General features: G+C 42.0%; 1 protein-coding gene across 1 annotated transcript in view; it reads right to left on the reverse strand.

The window, feature by feature from the left end:
* lemd3 (LEM domain containing 3) overlaps positions 1-25,727 on the reverse strand; it is a 50,022-nt gene extending 24,295 nt beyond the window's left edge. The window contains exons 1-3 of the mRNA XM_048548938.2: positions 24,425-25,727; positions 777-808; positions 173-239 (exon numbers count right to left, since the gene is read on the reverse strand). Of these exons, the coding sequence (XP_048404895.1) occupies positions 173-239; positions 777-808; positions 24,425-25,676 (1,351 nt within the window). The 5' untranslated portion in view covers positions 25,677-25,727. The remainder of the gene's footprint in view (positions 1-172; positions 240-776; positions 809-24,424) is intronic.
* Positions 25,728-25,984: the final 257 nt, after the last annotated feature.

Raw genomic sequence — 25,984 nt, forward strand, 5'->3', positions numbered from 1 at the left:
TCCACATTTCTAAGGAGCCCAAGCAAATGTCAGATTTATTTTTCCCCAGATTTAAATAATTGAATTTCCCAACCAACATCTGAATTAGTTCTGGTAGCACAATCATATTTCAAAATCATCACTAACACCAAGAAATCAACTATACAAAAGCAAAGACAATTTGTTATTTTACCTGCTATTTTTGCTAGATGATCATGCAGTCTATGAAGAATAATCAAAGTTACTCTTTTCTCTTCAATCTAAAATGGAGTACAGTTCAGAAAAAAAAAATTACCTGGTCATTAAAAGCTTGCAACCAGTCCAAGTACTAATGTTTAAAAAAAAACTGAAGCAGCATTACAAAGAAGCCAAGTGCAAAGAATTATGGAAAAGAAACATGAAGTGGAAGAGTAAAACATTCGACGTACTCTTCCTTGACAAACTTTTTCTTCAACTTTTCTGTACTTCTAGTTTAGTTTTTTGCAAATGAGCAGTGTAAATACTCATGCCGATTAAACGTGCATAATAGATTGCAATTAGGAGCCAACTCATTTGCTGGGTCCTTTTGTGGCAGATATTATTTTCCTTGAGGAAGAACTGAATTGAGATAATGTCTTCACGAGCTCAAAGCAATCAAGCTGTAAATCTAGTTAATGCCATATATTGTCTTTTTCTATAGATTAGAGGCATGAGAAAAGTTCTCTAGAGACAGTGGATTTTTATTTTCACATGCACAATTTCACTTAGTGGAGAGAAATATTTCCATTGACAATATACATATGGAGGATGGCACTTACCTTATTATCTATTCCAAACGGCTGTAATTTTACTAAAAAAAGAGAAAAAAATTAATAGCAATAACAGCCAAAAGGAAACGCTGCTGGCTCAGGAATTAAAGCATTTTAAATATGGTTCTTAAACTGCACACACTTATACATATAAAGATAAACGTCATACTGCCAGTTCCCAGGGTGCATTTATATAAAATCTGACCGACCGCCTGTTGAAACTTTTCTTCAAAAGTTTGATAATATCATCAACTAAATGACTAAATTTTTTTTACATTGCAGTTTTTCTGCAATTTCCTAGGATTGGCTACCTCGCCTCGTCCAATCTAAAATACAAACAGCAGTTATAATGATTCCATCAAATGACTGTTGATCTCAATATTGAATGAAGTCAGAAGTCACACGACACCAGGTTATGGTCCAACAGGTTTATTTGAAACCACGATAACAAAGTGTGGAGCTGGATGAACACAGCAGGCCAAGCAGCATCTCAGGAGCACAAAAGCTGACGTTTCGGGCCTCGACCCTTCAACAGAGAGGGAGAAGGGGAGAGGGAGAGAGAACTGAAACAAATAGGGAGAGGGGGGGAGGTGAACCGAAGTTGGAGAGAAAACAAGATAGGTAAAGAGGAGAGTATAGGTGAGGAGGTAGGGAGGGGATAGGTCAGTCCAGGGAAGATGGGCAGGTCAAGGAGGCGGGATGAGGTGGTAGGTAGGAAATGGAGGTGCGGCTTGAGGTGGGAGGAAGGGACGGGTGAGAGGAAGAACAGGTTAGGGAAGCAGAGACAGGCTGGGCTGGTTTTGGGATGCAGTGGGGGGAGGTGATGAGCTGGGCTGGTTTTGTGACGCAGTGATAATGGGAACTGCAGATGCTAGAGAATCCAAGATAAAGTGTGGAGCTGGATGAACACAGCAGGCCAAGCAGCATTTCAGAAGCACAAAAGCTAACCTTATTATCTATTCCAAACGGCCTAGGCCCTTTATCAGACCCTCTCTGATGATGGGTCTAGGCCCGAAATGTCAGCTTTTGTGCTCCTGAAATGCTGCTTGGCCTGCTGTGTTCATCCATCCACCTCCACACTGTGTTATCTTGGTTTTGGGATGCAGTGGGGGAAGGGGAGATTTTGAAGCTTGTGAAGTCCACATTGATACCATTGGGCTGCAGGGTTCCCAAGCGGAATAGGAGTTGCTGTTCTTGCAACCTTCGGGTGGCATCATTGTGGCACTGCAGGTGGCCCACGATGGACATGTTGTCTGAGGAACGGGAGGGGGAGTTGAAATGGTTCACGACTGGGAGGTGCAGTTGTTTGTTGCGAACCGAGTGGAGGTGTTCTGCAAAGCGGTCCCCGAGCCTCCGCTTGATTTCCCCAATGTAGAGGCAGCCACACCGGGTGCAATGGATACAATATACCACATTGGCAGATGTGCAGGTGAACATCTGCTTGATATGGAAGGTCTTCTTGGGGCCTGGGATAGGGGTGAGGGAGGTGGTGTGGGGGCAAGTGTAGCACTTTCTGCAGTTGCAGGGGAAGGTGCCGGGTGTGGTGGGGTTGGAGGGGAGTGTGGAGTGGACAAGGGAGTCGCAGAGAGAGTGGTCTCTCCGGAAGGCAGACAAGGATGGGGATGGAAAAACTGCTTGGGTGGTGGGGTCGGATTGTAGATGGCGCAAGTGTCGGAGGATGATACGTTGTATCCGGAGGTTCGTGGGGTGGTATGAGAGAACGACGGGGATCCTCTGGGGGCGGTTGTGGCGGGGGCGGGGTGTGAGGGATGTGTTGCGGGAGATGCAGTCAAGGGCATTCTCGACCACTGCGGGGGGAAAGTTGTGGTCCTTGAAGAATGTGGACATCTGGGATGTGCGGGAGTGGAATGCCTCATCCTGGGAGCAGATGCGGCGGAGGCAGAGGAATTGGGAATAGGAGAGGGAATTTTTGCAGGAGGGTGGGTGAGAGGCGGTGTATTCTAGGTAGCTGTGGGAGTCAGTGGGCTTGAAATGGACATCAGTTTCTAGGTGGTTATTTGAAACCACACAAGCTTGCGGAGCACAGCCCCTTTGTCAAGTGCAGTGAGGCAGCAGAGCACACAAACAGTTTATAGGCAGAGATCAAGTCACTTGAATTGGTCAATGTGGTCTCCCTCCTACACTACAGGCAAGGATGCCCTGAGACATGGTATACTGGCGAGACCAAGTAAATGCTACGACAACAGATGGAGACATCACACATTAATTGCCAGACAGGACTGTTCCCTCCCAGTGGGGAACGCTTCAGCAGTCAAGGGCATTCAGTCCCTGATCTTCCGGTAAGCATCTTCCATGGCAGATGTTGAGATATACAACATCACAGAATCGCCCAGCAGAGACTGGGGGCCAAGTTCCGTACCCAAGAAGACAGCCTCAACTGTGATCTTGGGTTCATGTCGTGCTACAGGGGCCCCCAACATACCGTGCTGAATCTGTAAAACCTTCCCTGGTGTCCTGTTTTGACAGCATCACTGATAAATTGTTAGGACCTCTCTAACTTTGTCTGTGCAGTTTTGAATTACTTGTTACTTTGGTTAGACCCTCAGCATGCGAGTCCTATACCTATTATAGTATTGCAGTCATTTAGTTTGTCTCCAGCACCAATTATCATCTCTCTGCCTCACTTAAATCAGGTCACAGGTCAACTCTTTGCTGGTTATTCAGCTGTTGACACTTTACTCACCGTCTAACACTCTGGGTTATTTGCAGAGACTTATTTTCCGAGTATCCACTCACACTAGTTGTATGATCTGCCCTTGATTTCTCTGCCTATAAACTCAGTCTGTGCACTCTTCTCTCTCACTGCAACTGACGAAGGGGCTGCACTCCAAAAGCTTGAGATCCCAAATAAACCTGTTGGACTATAACCTGGTATCATGTGACTTCTGACTTTGTCCACCCTGTCCAAAACCAGCACCTTCACGTTAATGGTAATGTTTCAAATGAAACGCTGTTGCATCCAATGTTAACTTTGTCTGTTTCTAAAGGGATTGAAGAGATCTGTGGATGCAAGATACAAGAATCCAATCCAGTTAAGAGATTGCCAGTGTGGCAAGACCTAGAAGAAAGCTCACAGCTATAGGACAGTGGGATCAACATCCTTTTCTATAAAAGCATTCATATATAGTTTGCTTGACACGAATACACTTGGTGATTTCACAATGATCAAATTATAAAGTGATACTAAGACGGGAACATGGTTAAATGCACTACATGCCGAAAATATTATATTGTGCTTAAATCTGTTTAGCAACACTGACAATAAAGTAGGCATGGAGTAGTAAAACTAACCATAATTTTGCTATAAAAAAGCCATGAATACAAGCAACCAACAAAACTGTTAATCTTGTGATGTGCTGCCAAAGGACATTTATTGTGTAACTGTCAGACACTAACACTAATCATAACGCAGCCACTACCACATTTGTCCAACATTAACAAACTCACTGGAGCTTTTAAGGAACAAAGTAATGGTCAAAGGATTTGAAAGAAAATAAAAAGTTTCCTCAACCTGAGAGAGATTGGTGGTAATCTCAGTTGGGGGGGGGGGGGGGGGGTAGTATTGCGGGCATTACCTTTCCTAACATATTAAATGATCTAGATGTTGGTGCGCAGGGGACAATTTCAAATTCTGCAGCTAATACAAAATTCGAAGCAGTGTAAACTAATGACCACGTAGACTTCAAAGGACAGTAAAAATTAGAGGAGTGGGCTGACAGTTGCCAAATAAAGTTCAATATGGAGAAGTGCAAGGTGAAGCATTTTGGTAAAGAACATAGATAGACAACACAACATAAGGGGTTCTAAAGAAGATGCAGGAGCAGAGAACCTGGGTGCATATGTGCTTTGTTCAGTACAGGTGGCAGGACAAATAGAGAGAACAGTTCATAAAGCATACAATATCCTAAGCTTTATTAATCAGGGCACTGAGTACACATGCAAGGCAGTTATGCTTAACTTATGTAAGGCACCCATTTGACCTCACCGAGAGTACCGTGAACAGTTCTGGGTGCCACACTATAGGAAAGATGTGAATGCACTGCCGAGAATATAGAAGAGGTTTTCAAGAACAGTTCCAGCAATCAGAAACTTCAGTTACAAGTACACATTGAAGAAGTTACATCTGATTTTGTCGAGAAGGCTAAAAGATTGCATAGAGGATTAAGATCATTAGGGGAATGGACAGTAGATGAGAGAAACTGATCTCACTCAAATACATCATGAACAAGACGACACAAATTTAAAGTAATTTGCAGAAGTAAATGCAATGCAAGGAAAACATTTGTCTCACACAGATGGCTTAGGTCTGGAATACAATGCCTGGAGGTATAGTCAGGGAAGGTTCAATTGAAGCATTCAAGACAGTATTACTTAATTATTTAATGAGAAACAAAGTGCAAAAGTATGGGTTAAAGGCAAGAGAATAGCACTAAATCATGACGTTCCTTTGGAGTGCGAGTGTAGAGACAATACACCAAATTACTTCTTTCAATGTTCTGATCATAGAGTGGAAGCACAGGAAGCCACTCAGCTCACTGTTTTGAAAGCGATAGGGACAGAACTGGATTAAAGAGATTTAATTAAATGTCTAGAAGATGGCATGATTTTGGAGTAACATGTTCAAGACCTTTGGAAGAGAGGTTGGCGATGGGCAGTTTTTGAACATCTAACATCCTTGCAAAGAGGGAGGCCATTAATACAGAAAAACCAGAGCCAGTTGGGTAGCGGGCAATTTATTGGGTTGAAGAAAGTCAGTTGGTCTCATTAACAAGTTCAGAGGTGGCACTGATTTCTTTTGGGAGCAGGGCACAATAGAAAACGAACTAGAGAAAGATGCAAAAGCAGTGGGAATCTTTGCAGGAAATTGGCCCAAACGGAGGCTGTGGCAGAAGCAACTAATCAGACGGTCACAATTTCAGTGTCAAGGGGCTCCGCATGGTCCTCATACTTTTTACTGAAGTCCAGGGCACAGGAGATAGGGGACAGCAGTTTAATGAGATAGAGTTTTCAGTAGAGAAAAGCTAGGGTGTAGCCATGGATGACAAGAACAAATTGTCTTCAACTTCCTTTTGAGTTTGCATCCTTTGATTCAAGGGAATGGGGTAGCGTGTGTCAGAAGAACTTTCAGGGAGAGCATTATCATTATCGAGGACGAAGGCGAAGGCAGAGGTGAGGGCACAATTGAGCAGATCAGCAGCTGCAGACATACTATGGCAAACGAAGGGACTAAGATTAGATGCTTGGAATTTTCAGAAATAAACTGAATAAGTTAAATCAGTTCTAACGAGTTTTAACTCAGACGTCCAAGACAGGCTAGGAGTACAGGAACTGCATGACCAGCAAAATAAAGCTGGCCGTGGGTGAAATACTGACAATAAATGTGAAAAGATGAGAGAAAACAGAACACAATGTAACATGTGTTATAATGTTTTGCATTAAATTTGGGAGACATCTGTAACCCGGAGTTAGTTTTATACTTCACAGTGAAAAGACTGGCTTACCTGCATGCACAAGAAATAAACAATTCCTAATATCACCAAGTTCTGTAATCAATTTACCAAGATGTGATGACTAAGTAAATTGAGGGATAATTCATTTTTAAGAAAAAGTGCTTTGAGAAGGAACTAGATTTAGATTAGGGATAGATTCCTCCAATGAAAGAGGTGAATGGACCTATATTCAAGTCTTGGAGAACGTATGGTGTTCTGATTAGAAAAAAGGATATATCAGAAACAGTCTTCCTCTGGTGGAGTCCAGAATTATGGGTCCTATTCTCAGGAATGCTCTACCCAGGAAAGCTATGGGCATTCAATTAATACATTTGAAAAAATTGACACTATAAAACTCTCAGGGAGCCAAAACATTTTGGATGAGCAGCAAAATTGCAGTGCAGGTTGTATACCATTATTTCTATAGAATGGAGCATCAACTGGCCTAACACACACACTACTTTGTATATTACCACTTATCAATGTTCTGATCATAGAGCGGAAGAACAGAATGCCATTCAGCTCACTGTTCTGCAACTGTCATTCCATCAGTTTTCCTTACAATGAGCAATTTTTGTTTTACAAATGTATACCTAAATCACAGTTGTAAAGAATTACATGTAAACTGGCTCATCACCTCTAGCATGGTGATGACGACTCAAACAGTAGTATTTGCACCTCTGATTAGAAAAATGAGGATGCTGCTTGAGACAGGAACAAAACTCTACAGTAAGTACTGCACTGTTAGAAGTGCTCTCTTCCAAATAGGGTGTTAAACCAAAATTTCCTTCCCTCCACCTTAGGTCTGATGTTCCCATGGCACTATTCCAAAGCAAATGAGAATAATCAGGTTTTCTGACCAATATTCTATCAACAGCACAAAAACACAAGATTATCTGGTCGCGCAGTATCACATCATTGTTAATTGGAATTCATCGTACTTCGATTAGCTGTTGCATTTTTTTGTATTAACTGCAAATACATTGCAAAAAAAAACTTCCTTAGCTCAAGTTCCTCAGCTTTTGAACATCCTGAGATCATAATTACACAAGTTTATAGAAACAGAAGCTTTCATTTTCTGTGCGATTTTCCTGGTGGACTGCCAGTTCTGTGCCAAATCAGGGAGTCTTGCGCTGCAACAATAACTGGACATGGGCTTTGCAAATATTTCACGCTGGATTCTCAAAGAACTAATAGGGGAGACTACTGTTGCCAGTCTATGGCTGGACTTCAATCCAGATTGCTTTGCTGAAAAGAAAGTGCCTCTTCCATCAACACACTTTTGAAAACTCAAGTATAGGAGCTACTGATAGAAATTTATTGCATGAGGAAATAAAAATTTTTATCTACGGCTAGCTACAATTCTGCGTTATAGTCTCAAAATTGGGCCGGGTGTGTTAATCTTATGGTTGAATCAGTAACTTCCCTAACTAAACAAAAGTTAGAACATCTACTCTCACTATACAGGCGTGCATTTCTAAAGCACAGTTCATGATTAACAGACATCTCAAAATGCTTTCCAGCCAATGGAATTTGTTCACTGTTGTACCGTAAGGAATGCAGAAGCCAAATAATAATGCCTAGTCTTATTTATTCCTCCATTAATATCAGCCAGACCTGCATGATAACTCCCTGCTCTTCAAAACAGTGCCATGGAACTTTATATATTGACCCATGCAGGTAGGATCATTTTTAATGTCTCTTCTAAAAGAAGGTTCAAAACTCCCTCAGAATTGCACTGAAGTGTCAGCCCTTCGTAGTGGGATTAACCAGATGGCTTCAAATCTTGCCTGAAAATTTTGTTTCTAAAAAATTTCAGCCACAAATATAATCAAGACATTTGACCTGATCCTGCCACTCCCTCAAAGCTGAGAGGACAAGTACGGAACAAGACTTGAAAAAGTTGAAATTCAATTGGACAATAAAGGGGGAAAAAAAAGGTGTCTAAACCTACAAAGTTTACAGTCTGAACAAACCAACCAATTTCAACTTTCAAATATTTTAGCACTGTGGCTTTTATTCAAAATAGGGCAGATATGGAAACATTTTATATTCAAGCATTATACAAATATTTCAAACCATTTAGTGGTTTAATCAACTCAAGTTAATCTGTCAACAGTACTAGCAGCATTTTCTCCAATTGGATCAGCACAGAAAATTACACTTCTGCCAACATTTTCTAATTGTGATGCCACTGGCAACTCAATCACTAAGTCTAGGCATTGTGCAGATATTTCAAACTGGACATTGTGGAAACTTTTACGACCAATATAAATGTTACATTTGTGGAATATTCGTTAAGAGTTACATTTCTCAGTTTAATCTCCCACAAGATAATGAAATTCCCCAGATTAGATCAGCAAAACAAAAAACAGAGAAAATGGGAAACTGAACATTGTAAAAAGCTTCCTCTCAAACCAAAATTCCAACTCAAAGAGGAAGCTATGTATCCAATGCCCTGGATTAGCATCAAAATTGAAACATTCACAGGCTCTAATGTATTCAAGAAAAAGTTCAGCTTAGAAAGAACTCCCATTTCCTCTCAGCTCATAATACTGAAAGCACTTCACAGTCAGTTACTTTCTGAAATACAATCTTGCATTGTGGGAAACCTCATTGGTCAGACCTGCTGTGTCAACTTGTACAAAATGGCCCTACAAACACAAACAGCCAATGGCTTTACTGGTGAAGGAAGGAACTTGGAAGGTGGATAAGCAGCTGCCAAAGTGGGTGCTAAAAGTGTGATTGCTAAACTTGGAATGAATCTGTAAAATGCCTCTTGGATTAGTGCTGAGATTCCCCCTCTCTCTATAATCTACACAAATGATTTGATTCATTAGGGCAGAGCAAGTTCGTCAGGAAAGGGAATAAGAACAAACAATTCAGTTTCGTTACTGAATGGAATAAGAAATAATACAAACATTTACACAAATATTAAATAAGATGATTTTCTCTATTTCAGATGTCAGCGAAGAGACACAGTCAGCTTAACTATTCCGATAAGCAAGTAAAATTTAGAAGAAAAGACTTTATAAAACAAGTGCTTCTGGGGACATGGAATGCTCTAACAGGAACTATGAGGTATTGTCAACAAAACATTTCAAAGTTGAAAAAGTTAAGCAGAGTGTGATAATTTGGAGGAACACAGAACTGAGGGGATTTCCCTAACAAAAATCCTTTCTGCTGCTCTGTAATATTAGGGGCACTGCCCCTACAATTTCCAGTCTCACTTCCTTCAATATTCTCAGATGCCTTTTGTCTGGTCCTGGTGCCATATCGACTAAGTACCAACATTTTACCTAACACATTTTAATCACAAGGAGGACTCAAAATTAATAGTTTCTTTCCATCACAATAGCCTGGACAGCATCTACCTCGTTGTAAAGATGGATGTGAAGTATGCAATTAATACCTCAGCCACGCTCCTGCATTCATGTGTAAATTTCCATCTTATTCCCTAAATGGCCCTACCCCTTTTACAATAATTCAGAAGACTTATAAATTCACAAAATTGAACTGTAAGAGGCCAGACAAAGTTGAAATGTCAACTGTTCAAGGCAGTTGTGATCTGAATATTGCTATAATTAGGGATCAGCTTAACTCCTCAAATTTAGTTAACAAGACAAAAGAAACAAAAAAACCTTTGGAGGTGCAAAGCCACATCAAACCCACATTAGGAAACTGGGCTATGAGCAAATGAAAATTCAGATTCTTCCATCCTGAAGATAAGCAAATTGAGAAAATGACTGAAGGAGATAAAAGATACTAAGAAATCACTTTTTTTGATACATATTACTTCTGAGACAGAAGTAGTTAGAGAATGGGGTAGGAAAAGAATCAACTGAGAAACTGTTTACAGACTTTATAGGTATTTTTTAAATAACTTGTTCAGCGGTGTTATGACATTTCTGAAGCAGTTGGGACTTGAACCAGGTGGTCTGGCCCAGAGATAGGTATGGTACCACTGCACCACAACAGCTCTTGGCTTAGCCCCCAGCCACGCCCACAATAATGATCAAGATTGTCCAATGAGCTGGAATGTGGTCCATCAGAGTGTATGCACCCATGTTTCACTGAACAAAGATATAAGATATAAGTCAAGGCAGGTGGAAGGGGTTAAGATACACATGACTGAAAACCTCTCCGAATAGCAGAACAGGCTTAATATAACTATAGCACATCTCTTCCCAGCAGACATCTAGCTTGGGGTGTGGGGGAGAAGATATAGTGTGAGAGCAAAGCATTAGCATGAACTTGACGAGTGTTATGATGGGGTGAATTCTGAGTGCCAATGTAAACCAATTGGGGAGTTGTGGGGGTTACAAAATGCTCCACGAAAAAGGAACAGAATGAGAAGTCAACAGTAAAAGGTCCAGACAAAAAAGTAAACAGATGTGGCAACCTGCAACAATACTTAAACTACCCCACAAGAATTTTGACATCTAGGTACAGTCTAAAAAAGTTTTTGACAAAGTTTAAGAAATAGTTTGTCTCATAAATGAGTTTTTAAAAAGGCCATCTACTTTAGATTGCAATATAATTACATGAACTGCTTTAAAGAAATGCAAGGCCTTACAGAACCTGGGTGAAGGTGTAGATAAAAAAATTGGATAGAGACAAGACCAATTTGGAACGCGTAATATTACAAAAGACAAGATCCTTGGCTTTAACTGCAGGAAAATATAAAATAAAGAGCAAGCAAGTGCTAAATTTTTATTAAATACTGGTAGTCTCAGCCCAGGTACAATGTTCAAATCTCTGCATGATACTTTAGGCAGGATTATGAGGTTTTAGATAAAAAAGTACAGAAGAAATTTAATGGGTGCATGGGATGAGGACCTTCAGTTATGTGGAGACTGGACAGGCTGGAATTATCCCCAGAGCAGGACCTGATTCAATAGAGATATGTTTGATATTATAAATGGCTCAAAAAGGCCAAACGCAAAGAGAAACTGCTTTGTCAGAGGAAAGGCATTCAATGTGAGTGACAAAAAAAGGCAACATATTAAAACAAACTTTTTAAAATCAGGGACGTAATAAAAATCTTTTAAAAAATTGGAGAAAACATACATTAATGTAGCATTGTTGACAGTACATTACAAAATCAACTGGGAAATATTAGTTCAGATGACTAAAAATTTAGTGTAGGAGGAAGGTTTTCAGAAGGAAAGCCTAGGACAGTTGAAAATAGAAGGTATCCAAAATTTTGGATTCAGCAACTGAAGGCACAGCCACCAATGGTGTGTCAATTAAAATTGTAGATGCTTAGGAGCCCAAATACAATGAGCTCATATCCCAGAGTTGTGATGCTGTAGATGAAGATAGATAAGGACAGAAAAAGGCTATGGGAGAGATTGAACCAAGGATGGAGGATTTTAATTAAGACAAAAAAAGGAAAAAATTGCAGGACCATGGCGAAAAAGCAGGATAGAGGAATTAGTTGAATAGCTCACTGAAAAAGCCAATAGTGTCATGATGGGCTGAAACACATCTTCCACACTGAACCATGATTCATTACAGTGATAGCTGGCTTCATAAGGTGGGGAAATGTATTAGGATTGTCTTTGGAAACTCCTGAGACATTGTTATTAGTATAGGAGGACAAATTTACAGGATAACCTCAGAACAAACAAGTTATTCATTAAAATGCCAGTGAAACATGCTGTGTTAAACTACAATACTTTGTGATCTGATCATTGTGGTTGCAGCTTTTCTTCAGAGGAAAAGGAAGTAGGTACGCGACTCAGGAGTGAGCAATCTCTCTGGGTGCCTTTAAAGGGATCTTTGTCTAGACTCATTGGCGACAGGGAAGGAAGAACTCAAAAAAAACCACACCTGAACTGGGCATGTGAAAACTACAAGAAGTTTGGATTGTACACAGCCTAATAGTAACCTTTTCCACCCAAGGATGAAGGCAAGTTATGCACAGTGAGACAATGGAACATTCCTGGATAAACTGGTCATTCAAAATAGATTTCACTAATTTCACCAAATCATAAACACCAAGTTAGGAAATATTAAAGAAACACTTCATTAAATCAATCACATACACAAACTCCTGCAACTATAAACTGACTAGCAGATTCGCCAACTTTAGGTACATTTAAGTCATCATTGGACAAGCATATGGAAGTACATGGAATAGTGTAGGTTAGATGGGCTTCAGGTCGATATAAAAGGTCGGCACAACATTGAGGGCCGAAGGGCCTGTACTGTGCTGAAATGTTCTATGATTCAAGAACAAGGACAGTATCCTCAACTACTCTAGGAACTAAAAAGAGGATACACAAGTGATTCTTTATAGGATGATTTATATCAAACTGCATAAATACTGTAATAACTCCAATATGTAGATGACTGATTGACTGCTCTTAAATTTAACCAAGTATCATAGCAACAAAAACAAAATTACTGGAGAGGCTCAGCAGATCTGGCAGCATCTGTGAAGGGAAAAATAGAGTTAATGTTTCTTTCTGAGGAAGGCTCACCAGGACCGAAACGTTAACTTAAGCAACCAAGACCGACAAAAATCAAGCCAACGTAAGACTTGGTGCATCCACTATTTCTTGATAGCAAGTCCTTGGAATGCTTACACATTACAGTATTCCAAATACTTTAATGTAGCACATATGCGTTTGCAAAATCCACAAATATTCAACTCACTCATGCTACAACCAACAGTTGGGTCAATACCCAAATGTTATATTTACACGTACTCAAATTTTATTAACCCAACTTTGCAGATTTAAAATATTTAACTGGACTCTTGCACCTATTGCTCCTGCCAATATTTGACAATTGGTTGTCAACCAATACTCAGCAAGCTTTCTAACTGTGCTGACAAATTATCTGTCTGTCTTGAACATCAGAATGTTACACCAAGAAACACTTCCAAGGATACATACAATTACACTCACCTGGCATGGTACTCAAAGTAACTTCTATTCTGGGGTAACACTTCTTGTCAAATGGAATAATTAAGGGTAATTTCGCACAGATACAAGAAAATAATTAATTTGGAGATGGGGCTACTAATGTCATGATAAATTCATCCGTATTGAACTAAATTCAACTTGAAAATAGAGACATCTTTTATTCCTACTGTGTAGAAAATAAAACTTCTACATTTTGTTTCCAATACTACTGGATTAGTCTATTATGGATTAGATAGGCAATATTAACTGCCATTTTTAGCTAACAAGTGCACATAAACTGTCAATTAGTCAACTCAGTCTTGAGTTTGTACCCGGTTCTAGCACATAAATAGAATGATTTTTTTAAAAAAAAATGTTAGTAGTATCTATGGCAAAGATCATTTTGATAAAAATTCAACTTCTGATCATCATTAAAAAGCATTCACAAGAGCAGGGTCAACATTAGCAAGTGTACACAGCACCACATCACGCTTCTAGACAGAGTATTTAAACCATTTCCACAAACAAACCATCACCACTTCCAATATCAAGTACAAATGTTAGTCATGAAAAAAAAGGAAAGACTTATTTCTATTGAGCCATTTACAGCCCGAGACTTCAAGGTACTTTACATATATTGTTGTAAAGTAAGAAACGCAGCAGCCAATTTGCACAACAAAAATCACACAAACAGGAAGATAAAAACCAGATTTTTAAGCATTATTACGAGGGATAAATACCAGTGTTGTTCTACTTCAAATAAACCAGAGGTCAGATGCAGTCTCAGTTAACAATTCATTGGGAAGATTTTACAGATCTACATGGAAAGCAGTAATCCTCAACAGCATGTATAAACAGCCTCATTGCAACCTGGAATTTACCATGCAGGCTTGAATGTAGTCACAGATGAATTTAAAAGTTACTACCACAAGTTCAAAAACTGGCCACATACAAAATTTTACAGCAACATTGTCTATCAGCCAGTTTTAGGATAACTTAATTTTTTCACAGGATGTCAGTGTCACTTCCCAATTGTCCAGACAACAGTTAAGAGTGAACAACATTGCCGTGGAGTCACACACAGGCAAGCCAGGTAATGGTGACAGTCTCCTTCTCAAAATGGACAATAGAGAACCAGTTGGGCTTTAAAGACAACAGTGTGGAGCTGGATGAACACAGCAGGTCAAGCAGCATCTCAGGAGCACAAAAGCTGACGTTTCATTTCCCGCAACACATCCCTCACACTCCACCCCTGCCACAACCGCGCCCCCCCCCCCCCCAAGAGGATCCCTATTGTTCTCACATACCACCCCACCAACATCCAGATACAATGTATCATCCTCCGACACTTCCGCCATCTACAATCCGACCGCAACACCCAAGCAGTTTTTCCAGCCCCACCGTTGTCTGCCTTCCGGAGAGACCACTCTCTCCGCAACTCCCTTGTCCGCTCCACACTCCCCTCCAACCCCACCACACCCGGCACCTTCCCCTGCAACCACAGGAAGTGCTACACTTGCCCCCACACCTCCTCCCTCACCCCTATCCCAGGCCCCAAAATGACCTTCCACACCAAGCAGATGTTCACCTGCACATCTGCTAATGTGGTATATTGTATCCACTGCACCCGGGGTGGCTTCCTCTACATTGGGGAAACCAAGCGGAGGCTTGGGGACCGCTTTGCAGAACACCTCCGCTCAGTTCGCAACAAACAACTGCACCTCCCAGTCGTGAACCATTTCAACTCCCCCTCCCATTCCTCAGACGACATGTCCATCATGGGCCTCCTGCAGTGCCACAATGATGCCACTCGAAGGTTGCAAGAACAGCAACTCATTCCATTTGGGAACCCTGCAGCCCATTGGTATCAATGTGGACTTCACAAGCTTCAAAATCTCCCCTTCCCCCACTGCATCCCAAAACCAGCCCAGCCTGTCCCCGCCTCCCTAACCTGTTCTTCCTCTCACCCGTCCCTTCCTCCCACCTCAAGCCGCACCTCCATTTCCTACCTACCACCTCATCCCGCCTCCTTGACCTGTCCATCTTCCCTGGACTGACCGATCCCCTCCCTACCTCCCCACCTGTTCTCTCCTCTCCACCTATCTTGTTTTCTCCCCAACTTTGGTCCGTTTCCCCCTCTCTCCCTACTTATTCCAGTTCCCTCTCCCCATCCCCCTCTCTGATGAAGGGTCTAGGCCCGAAACGTCAGCTTTTGTGCTCCTAAGATGCTGCTTGGCCTGCTGTATTCATCCAGCGCCACACTTTGTTATCTTGGATTCTCCAGCATCTGCAGTTCCCAATATCACTGATACAGGTTTTAAAGACAGTTGACAATGGTTACACGATCATTAGACTGTGAACTCCAGAATTATTTTTGAAATCAAATTCCACTGTCAGTCACGGCACAATTGGGACCTTGGGTCCTCCCAATACCTGGGTCTCTGAATTAATAGTCAAACAATAATAGGATATAGCGAGTTGAGAAGATTTGTAGCTCAGGTTGAGGTACTGGATGTAAGTTTGCTCGCTGAGCTGGAAGGTTCGTTTTCAGGCGTTTCGTCACCATTCTAGGTAACATCATCAGTGAGCCTCTGGTGAAGCGCCGATGTTATGTCCTGCTTTCTATTCACCTGTTTAGGTTTCCTTGGGTCGGTGATGTTATTTCCTGCGTTGGCGATGTCTTTCCTGTTCTTTTTCTGAGGGTGGTAGATGGGCTCCAAGTCAATGTGTTTGTTGATGGAGTTCCGGTTGGAATGCCATGCTTCTAGGAATTCTTACATCCAGAGAGACACACACGAGAATTCCTAGAAGCATGGCATTCCAACCGGAACTCCATCAACACAAACATTGATTTGGAGCCCACCTACCACCCTGAGAAAAAATAGGAAATGACATCACCACAGGAAATGACATCACTGACCCAAGGAAACCTAAACAGATAAATAGAAAGGACATAACACCAGCACTTCACCAGAGCCTCACTGATGATGTTACCTAGAATGGTGATAAAACGTCTGAAAATGAACCTTCCAGCTCAGCGAGCAAACTTACATCCAGAATAATAGGCTACTGTCTTCCTCAAGCATAACATAACCTCTTTAAGCACTAAGACATCTCAGGGGTTTCAAAGAATTTATCAAAAAACACTTAATACCAAGTCACATAAGGGACTTTCGGATGGACATTAAAACGTTTGGTCAAACAGGTGGAGTTTAAGGACTGTCTTGGACAAGGATGTGAGGTAGAGAATTTCAGTACAAGACCTAGGTAACCGAAGACTCATCAATAATTTAGTGTTAAAGCTGGAGACGGTCAAGAGCCAGCATTAGGGGAGCCGAGTTAACAGCTGATAAAGTAGAGAAACACAGGCATGAAAGGATTCAAAAACAATGACCAGTCTTTAAACTGAAGCAGTGCTTAATCTGAAGTCAATGTAGGTCAGCAAAACCTGACGATTAGAGGTTGGTGTGTATAAAGACGTGCAGAATTTATGGTAATCTCAGGTTCTTCGGGGGGAAAAATATGGAAAGTTAGTTTGAATCCCTTGGAATAGAACACTCCACACAAACACAGGCTGAGGTTGTAACCTGATACAGAATCATTGCAAAATGATGTTACAGAGGACATGGAAATAAGTGATCTTAGTGGTGGTGTTGTGGCTATACAGGAAGCTCATCTTCAAAGTTAACTATGAACAGCACGGTTAAGCTTTGGGCAGTGAAAAAGATGAAGCTGGTGAATGGCAACAAAGCTTACACAGAGACTATAAACTATAGCTTTTCTTTGCCCTTCATTTAGGTGGAGAAAGGAAAAACAGTATAAACACTTTTGAAATAACAAGGTGTAGAGCTGGATGAACAGAGCAGGCCAAGCAGCATCAGAGGGACAGGAAGGCTGACATTTTGGGCCAAGACCCTTCTTCAGACATCTGATTTCTGAAGAAGGGTCTCGGCCCAAAACGTCAGCTTTCCTGCTCCTCTGATGCTGCTTTGCCTGCTATGTTCATCCAGCTCTACACCTTGTGATCTCAGATTCTCCAGCATCTGCAGTTCCTTCTATCTCTAAAACACTTTTGAACATCCTTTTAAAGTCTAAATAATTTCCCCATGGCATTGTTTTTGACAACGTACACTTGTATTTTAACTTAAATTTAGAATACCCAAGGTGCTCGAAAGAAGATAGACAAAAATTTGATACTGTTTCAAGAAGATGAGATATTATTTCAGACTTAATGGTGCAGATTTGGAGCATTTCAAAAAGGAGCTGAGCCAAGTGATTTATGAAAGGAATTTCAGAGCTTAAAGTCTGGACAGCTAAAATGCACTGTTGCCATAATGGTTTGAAGGGAATCAAAGATGAGCAGGAGCCAAAATTTGGGGAGTTGGAGTCTAGTGTTGGGGATAAAACACCCCAGGCAGGTCTGAATACAATTAAATACAAACGTTAGTGGCCCAAGAACCAACTGGGGTGATAGGTGAGCAAGACTAGAAATGGTGTAAGATAGTGGCTAAGCGTGAACAAAAAGTTCATGGAAGGTGAAAAATGAGACACCAGCCAAAAAAGCATTGGAACGTGGGAGTCTGGCAGCATGAAAAATGACAGCTTTACCAACAGATGGTCTGAGGAAAAACTTGCTACATGGGACACAGACCTGGACGTAGGCAGGCCTTGTAATTCTACGGATTTAGTTAGGGAGCTGACAAAGGGTCAAAACCTAAGTTTTCAGACAGTTTGGTTAAACCAGCGGTAGCAGCCAAGGATGGTGGAATTGATGGTTGCAAACCAGATTTGACAAAGATAATGTAACTGAAGCAATGGAGAGATCATCAGGTGATGATGCACAGCTGGGTGCTGCCAGGGTTACAGAATGGGAACCTGAATTAATGGGCCGGCAACTGCCATCATGACACAGATAAGCCAATGGTGCTCTCAATGCCCTTGGGTAATTGACATGCAATTTCAAATTAAGAGAAAAGTAGTTAAAATGTCCATTACAAACTGTGGTCCCTTGCCTATTGAGAGAAACTGTAATTAGTCCTGGCTTTTCTGTTCAACTCCAACACCATCTTCCTACACATCCATGCTATCAAAGTCACCCACTCTATAATATTTCGTGATTTTAGTCACGTGGACATCAAGCTCAAATGTTTCCTCATAGCTTGACTATTCCAACAAGTTCTAAATCACACCAACTTCTGTTTACCCATGTTCCCTGTGCCTATTGATCTACACTGCCTTGCTTTCAATCCTTCAACTATCTCACCTTTCCGTAAAAACTTCTCCAGTCATATAGTTCCACACTCTTTGCCTCGGCAATTCCAATTTCAATCACTCTCTTAATGGTGTCTGTGCTTTCAGCAGCCAAGGATCTATGTTCTGGTACATCCTCCCTAAATCTCTGCTCGAGCTCTAGTTCTCCCTCCCTGAAAACTTGCCTTTTCAAAACAAAGATTTTGGTGCATAGAGACTGAAAATGTTTTGCTGCTTTTAGCCTCCCTAATTTAATTCTACATAAAAGGACTTCACCGCATTCTCCCATTAATCTACTCAGATTAGATCACGGCAGTGCATGTGCAAACCTAATAAATAAATAAGTATTAGCGGCTGTCAATCAACATTTAGCACCAAACTTCATTACAATTCAGAGTTCTATACTTTTATCTTATGAACTTTAAATTGGGAGATCCTGCAAATAATCAAAGTGCTGACCTTGTTTTTTCACTTTTTAATACATAAGCACTAATAGTTAATTCATTCTCTGATTAGTGGTCCTTTGCACACCAACATGTATTTCCCAATTCTCAGATTCCATTGGTTAAGCAGTCATAGGTCTGCAGCACACAAAAAGGCTCTTCAGCCCATCAAGTTTTTGCACTGGTTAGAAAGCAAGCAAACTATTTTAATCAAAATTTTCTAGTACTTAGACCAAAGCCTTGTGCGCCTTAGCATTGCAAAGGGCACAACTTACTACTTCTAAAATGTAAGGGGGGTTTCTGCTTCTACAACCCTTATAGGCAGTGAGTTCCTATTCCCAACACCGTCAATGGAAAAAGAAAGCCTCTAAACCTCCTGCTCCTTCCTTCCTGTCTACCCAGACTAAGCCCTTCAATTTTATACATCTAAGCCATGTCCAACCTCAGTGTCCTCAAGGGAAACAATCCAAATCTATCCAATCTCTTTATGATCAAAACTCTCCAGCCCAGGCAACATCCTGGTAAATTACTCCCGCACCTTCTCCACTGCCATCACATCTCTCCCATAATGTGGATTCCAGAAGTGCACACAATAATCTAGTTGTGGGCTAACCGATGTTTTGTACAATTCCAGCATTAAGACCAAGGGAGATAAAGACGTAGTGAGAAAAGGGATCAGTCTGAGACCTAGTGCAGTTGTGGAAAGGAGCAAGTCAAATATTCAAAGCAAGCAAGAGCAAAGCAGAGAACAAGGTAGGGCTGATTAATTAAGCCACATTTATTTCACTGTAAGAGGCCTGACAGGTAAGGCAAATAATCTCAAGGCATGGTTAGGAACACAGGACTGGTATATCATAGCTATTTAAGAGATGTGGCTCAGCGATGGACAGAATTGGCAGCTTAATGTTCCAGGGTATCATACATGAGGAGTGGGAGGGGTGCAAAAGAGGAGAGTGGTGGCGTTTTTGATTAGGGATAACATTACAGCAGTAGTTAGGGACGAAATTCCAGCAAGTACGCTCAGTGATGTTACTTCAGTGGAACTAAATAATAATAGAGGGGCGAGCACCTTATTGGGATCGTACTATAGACCCACACACACCACCCCCAGACGAACTGTCAGCAGGAAATAAGCAAATTTGTAAAGAAATCTCAGTTATCTCTAAGGTAACTGAGTAGGAATGGTAGGGGCCTTTAGATTTTCAAACACAGGCTGGGATCACCATCGTGTTGAGGGACTAGATGGGAGAAGAATTTGTTAAGAGCGCACAAGTAAATTTTCTTATTCGGGATGTGGACATACCTACCTACAGAAGCAGCAAAACTTGACCTAATCTTGAGAAATAAGGCAGGGCGAGCGAATGCTGTGTCAGTAGGGGAGCACTTTAGAACAAGTGCTCATTAATTCTATTAGTTTTAAAATAGTTAAGCAAAAGTTTAGGCCTGATCTACAAGTTACAGTTCTAAATTGGAGAAAGGCTAACTTTGATGGTAATAAACAAGAACTTGCAGAAGTTGATTGGAGCAGATGTTCATAGGTAATGGAACGGCTGGAAAATGGGAAGCCTTTAAAAATAAGAGAGAGTCCAGGAACAGTATGTTCCTGTTAGGGTGAAGGGCAAAGCTGGTAGGTGGAGGGAATACTGCATATCTAGAGAAATTGCGTCTTCAGTCAAGAATAAAAAGGCAGTATACATCAGGTAAAGATAGCAGGGATCAAGCCTAGAGCAGCATAAGGGCAGTAGAAGTATACTTGAGAGAGAAATCAGGGAGGACAAAAAAAGCAGCATGAGACAGCTTTGCAAATATGCTTAAGCAGAATCCAAAGCCTAGAACAAGTACATTAAGGACAAAGGAGTAACTAGGGAGAGAATATGGCCCCTTATATGTCAGAAAAGCTGCCAACGTGTGGAACCGCAGAAGGTGGGAGAGATACTAAATGAGTATTTTGCATCAGTGTTTACTATGGAGAAGGAGATGAAAGCCAGAGGGTTTGGAGAAATAAATAGTGATATCTTGAAAATACTGTCCCTCTGACTGAGGTGGTGATGCTGGAGGTCTTAAAACACAAAGGTCAATAAATCCCCAGAACCTGATCAGGTGTACCCTAGAAGTCTGTGGGAAGCGATTGCTGGGCCTCTTGCAGAGATATTTTGTATCATCGATATTCACGGGTGAGGTGCTGGAAGATTGGAGATCGTCGAACGTGGTGCAATTATTTAAGAAAGGTGATAAGGAAAAGCCAGGGAACTACTGACCAGTAAGCCTGACATCACTGGTGAGCAAGTTGTCAGAGGTGATTTCAAGAGACAATGTGTGTATTTGCAAAGGCAAGGACTGAATAGGGATAGTCAACATAGCTTTATGCATGGGAAATCATACCTCTCACTAACTTGACTGATTTTTTTTAAAAAAAGTGACGAAGAGGATTGAAGGAGGCAGAGGAGTGGACATTGTCTACATGGCCTTCAGTAAAGCGTTCAACAAGGTTCTGCATGGTAGACTGGTTAATAAGGTTAGATCACATGGAATACGGAGAAAACTAGCCATTTGGATACAAAGGCAGGGTCGTGTTAATGGGCTGCTTTGCAGACTGGAGGCCCGTGATCAGTATTGTGCTGCAGGGATCAGTGCTGGGTCCACTGCTTTTTGTCATTTATACAAAATGATTTGGATGTGAATATAGAAGGTATAACTAGTAAATCTGCAGATAACACCAAAATCGGTGGTGAAGTGGACAGCAAATGTTACCTCAGGGTACAATGGGACCTTGATCAGATGGGCCTAGGAGCAGCAGATGGAGTGGAATCTGGATAAATAAGTTGCTACATTTTGGTAGGGCAACTCAAGGCAGGACTCATACACAATGGTAAAGTCCTGAGGAGAGTTAGAAATGAAGTGATCTTAGAGTACAGGCTCATAGTTCCTTGAAAGTGGACTTGCAGATTCATAGGGTAGTGAAGACAGCGTCTAGTACACTTGCTTTTATTGGTCAGTGCACTGAGGGTAAGAATTGGGAGGTCATGTTGCAGCCACACAGCACATTGGTTTGGCCACTTTTGGAATACTGCATTTATTTTTGGTCTCCCAGCTACAGGAAAGATGCTGTGAAAGTTTAATGGATTCGGAAAATATTTACAAGGATGCTGCCAGGATTGGAAATAAAGCGTGGGGTTGGATGAACACAGCAGGCCAAACAGATTGGAGGGTGGGAATTATAGGGACAGGCTGAACAGACTGGGACTATTTTTGCTGGATCGCTGGGGCCTGATAAGGTGGCCTTATAGAGGTTTATAAGATCATGAGGGACATGGATATGGGGAATAGTCAAGGTCTTTTCCCCAGGTTACGAGCATCCAAAGCTCGAGGGCATAGGTTTAAGGCGAGAGGAGAAAGGCTTAAAAGAGATCTAAGGGGCAACTTTTCATGCAGCAGGTGGTGTGTGTATAGAACAGACTGCCAGAGGAAGCAGCGGCGTCTAGTACGATTACAACATTTAGACTGCCACACGAATACAAGAAGTTTTGAAGGGTACAGGCCAAATGGGACCAGATTAATTTAGGATATCTGGGTGGCACGTAAAAGTTGAACCAAAGTGTCTGCATCTGTGCTGTACATCTACGACTCAAACTCTATGGATCAGCTAAGAAAGGCAACTATCCCATATGCCTCAACAACATTATCTACCTGTTCTGCTACCTTAAAAGGGCGAGAAGACATGCATATCAAGGTCCCTCTGATTCTCGGCGCTGCCCAGGTTCCTATTGCTCCATTATGTATTCTCTTGTCTGGTCTGTCCTGCCCCAAGTACATCAGTTCATACTTGTCCGGGTTAAATTCCATTTTCCACTGACTTCCATCTATATCCTTATATAATCTAAGGCTATCCTTACTGTTTTTAACCCCAATTATCATGTCATCTGTGAACTTTCTTTTCTCTATTCATTTATGGGATGTGGGAGTCGTTGGCTGGCCAGCATTTTTTGCCCATTCCTAGCTGCCCTCGAGAAGGTGGTGGTGAACTTACTAATCAATATAATTTAAACATAACAAACAGCAAATGATCGTGGTAGAACCTGATTTCTCTCAGGCTTCCAGTCACTAAAACACCCTTGACCATCACCCTCTGTTTCCTGACACTCAACCAATTCCACATCCAATTAGCCAAAATTCACTGGATTCCACAGACTGTTCTTATCTTTGCCACTAGTCTCCCATGTAGGATCTTATCAAAAGCCTTGCAAAAGTTCAAGTCGACTATGTCAAATGCCCTCATCCATACACAGCAACTTGTCAAAAAAATTTTCCAAGTCAAACTGATTGTCTCCCCATCTCAAATTTCATCAGTTTGCATTTCCAGTAACTCTGAGCTGGAGGGTGCAAAGGGAAACCCGACTAAATGACAACAGCTGTTAGATGCCTTCCCATAACAAATTGAGAGTCCTATGTCTTGCAATAATGATGCCAAGGGGCAAATATGGATGAGAAACTGGAGGGAGCCCTAAAAGCTTTTAAAATATATTCAAACAAGACAAAAACCAAGGCTTTATGAAAGTATTTCACAGTTTGTTACTAGATTCCACAACTACACAGTTGACAAAATAAAGTGAATATAAAACACTGTCAATGACAACTTAGTGGTTTTTAAATGATCAACTGGAAGTAACAGTTTGAGCAAGACAAGCACATTTGACCCAGATGTTTTAGTACACCTTCAAAAAAAAAGGTATTTTTCTGAAACATACCTAAGTGATAAGAACGTTGAGATTTAAATACATTTAGTCAGTCAAATTCCACAGGAATAAAATGAGCTTTCTCTGCTCAAGTTATAATGCTATCAACGCAATGGCATTGGTATTATTGGAAGGGATGTGAAGTGCCAAAATACTACATGACAGTTCAAAATTTTTAAAAAACCCTACATTTCTGCTGCTAAAATGATAAAAAGCTCACATATATACACGTCACAGGCATGATCCAACCAAGATTTCACTCTCCTAGATTTTACTAATATTAAACTGAAAATATTATTTACAACTACATTAAAGGTTGAAAGCCTTGTTTTTGAAATGCACGATGGAAATTGGACTAAAGAATGCAGGAATACAATAATAAAACACTGATGCTACAAATGGCTTCATATCACAATTTCAAAAACAAGAAAGGGAAAAACCGTACGGCAGTAGATCTGTCCTGCTAGAATGGAGGTTTGTAAGTGTAATATTTTGTACAAAATACACAAGTGAATTATTCTGTCATATTTCACCAGGTGAAACATTTAACTCACAATTAACTATTTCTGGCTACAAATGCAGAATCAAATATGGTTGACTCTTAAAACGGTAATTTGTAACCTTGACGAAAACAGTGCAACGACTAGAACTAGTTTACCACAACCAGGAGATAAAATGATAATGCAATACACCAACTTCGCTATACATATTCAATAGACAGACACCACTTTTCTGAACAGATTAAAATTGTCTGGCATTTTGCCATTATCCCACTGCAAACTTGGATGCTTCCATTGCTACACTTACCGTTAAGAACTCCTTCTGTTCCTCCTGAACCCCTCATCCTTATATAGGTAAGTCCCAAAATGACAAAAAATAGACATGCAGCAGTTAAAAGAAACATGGATAAGTAGTGTGCACTGAATCCACCGGTTGCCGAACCCCCCTCCCTTTTAAATTGCTGCAATAATTCCTCCTCAGGCTCTCTGGGGCTTTTGCGATATGTACTGTAGATGTGGTTACTGCCCGTATGGTTTGAGTGATTAGCATTGATCAAAAGGGAGGACGAAGGGCCACTCGGACTAGTAATAAAATTACTTGTGCTGACGTGATTATTGTTTCTGGTGCTGCTCATGTAAAGTCTCTCCTTTTCAGCAGCCAGCAGTCCTGGACTAATCTTTTTGGAAGAGGAATTACGGAACCGCAATAACATGGTGGGCTCCGCTGTGGCGTCTTTCTCCCTCTGATCCTCTTCCTCCTCCTCTAGTTGGTCTCTCCTGGTGTCTAGACAGTAAGGACCGCCGGCGACGTCGTGGATCCGTTTGGCGCCGCCTCTCCTGCCGGCGCCGCTCTCCTCCACGATCACCCTCGGGTTATGACTGTTAACGGTGGCCTGTAATTTCTTGGAGTGACTCCGCCTGGAATTGGGCCTCCGGCTCGATTCTTCTTCTCGTTCATCCTCGGAATCGGAGTAGTTATCCTCCCTAACGTAGGAGACACGATTGCTGCTGCTGCTGTTGTTGTTGTGGCTCTGCATGTCGGTTCCCGGAGGTCGTTCCTCTTCCTCCGGCGACTGCTGGACGCCGCCACATGGATTCGGCCTCCACCAAGGGGTGGGGTTCCCTTTGCCAGCCAAAAGCCCCGCACCACCGCCGCTGTTGTTGCTGTTCACCATTCTCGGAGGAGTGTTCCTCCCCTTGCTGTGACTAGGCCGCGGGCGGGGGCAGTCGCCCGGAGCTTTATCCGTCCTGCTCGTCCTCTTGCCGGCGTCGCTCCTTCTGCCGTTGAGCTCGGCGTCCGACTCGTCCGAGCTGAAACCCAGCAGCTTGCCCGGGGTGATAGGGTTAGTCGTGGGGCTGGCCGACACGCCGAGGCCCAGGCCCGAACTCGGGCCTGTCCCGCCGCCGTTCCTGGTTTTAGGCCTGGCGCCGCGGTCCTCGCGCAGCTTCTTGAGCTTTTTCAGGTAGACGGGGCGCGTGCTCTCGGTCACGGGACCCGGGACCAAACCGAACTTTTTCAGTTCGGAAAACAATTCCGCGTCCGTTAACTGCGCCGCCATCTTACCGCGCGAGGCGTGAGACTGCCGGAAGTGACGCTACAGGCTCGCTGCACCACCCCCCGCCCCCGGGAGTAGAGCCGGCAGGCGGGAGGGCGCACAGTGCTTTAAACTGGCCGAGGAAGAGAGGGGCCTTAAAAGGGAAACGTCCCCCATTCTCTGTTAACCTGGCCAGCTCATTCCAGTCGACTTGGGAATGATACCGAGAACTCTGGGTGCTGAAGATCGGGAAATGCCAAACACAAAACAAAATACTGAAGCGCCTCAGCAGGCTTTCAGCTCGGGTGGTGGTGGTGTGGGTAAGTCAGCTC

This window comes from Stegostoma tigrinum, chromosome 18 (genome assembly GCF_030684315.1).
Source record: "Stegostoma tigrinum isolate sSteTig4 chromosome 18, sSteTig4.hap1, whole genome shotgun sequence".
In the NCBI taxonomy this organism is placed as follows: domain Eukaryota; kingdom Metazoa; phylum Chordata; class Chondrichthyes; order Orectolobiformes; family Stegostomatidae; genus Stegostoma; species Stegostoma tigrinum.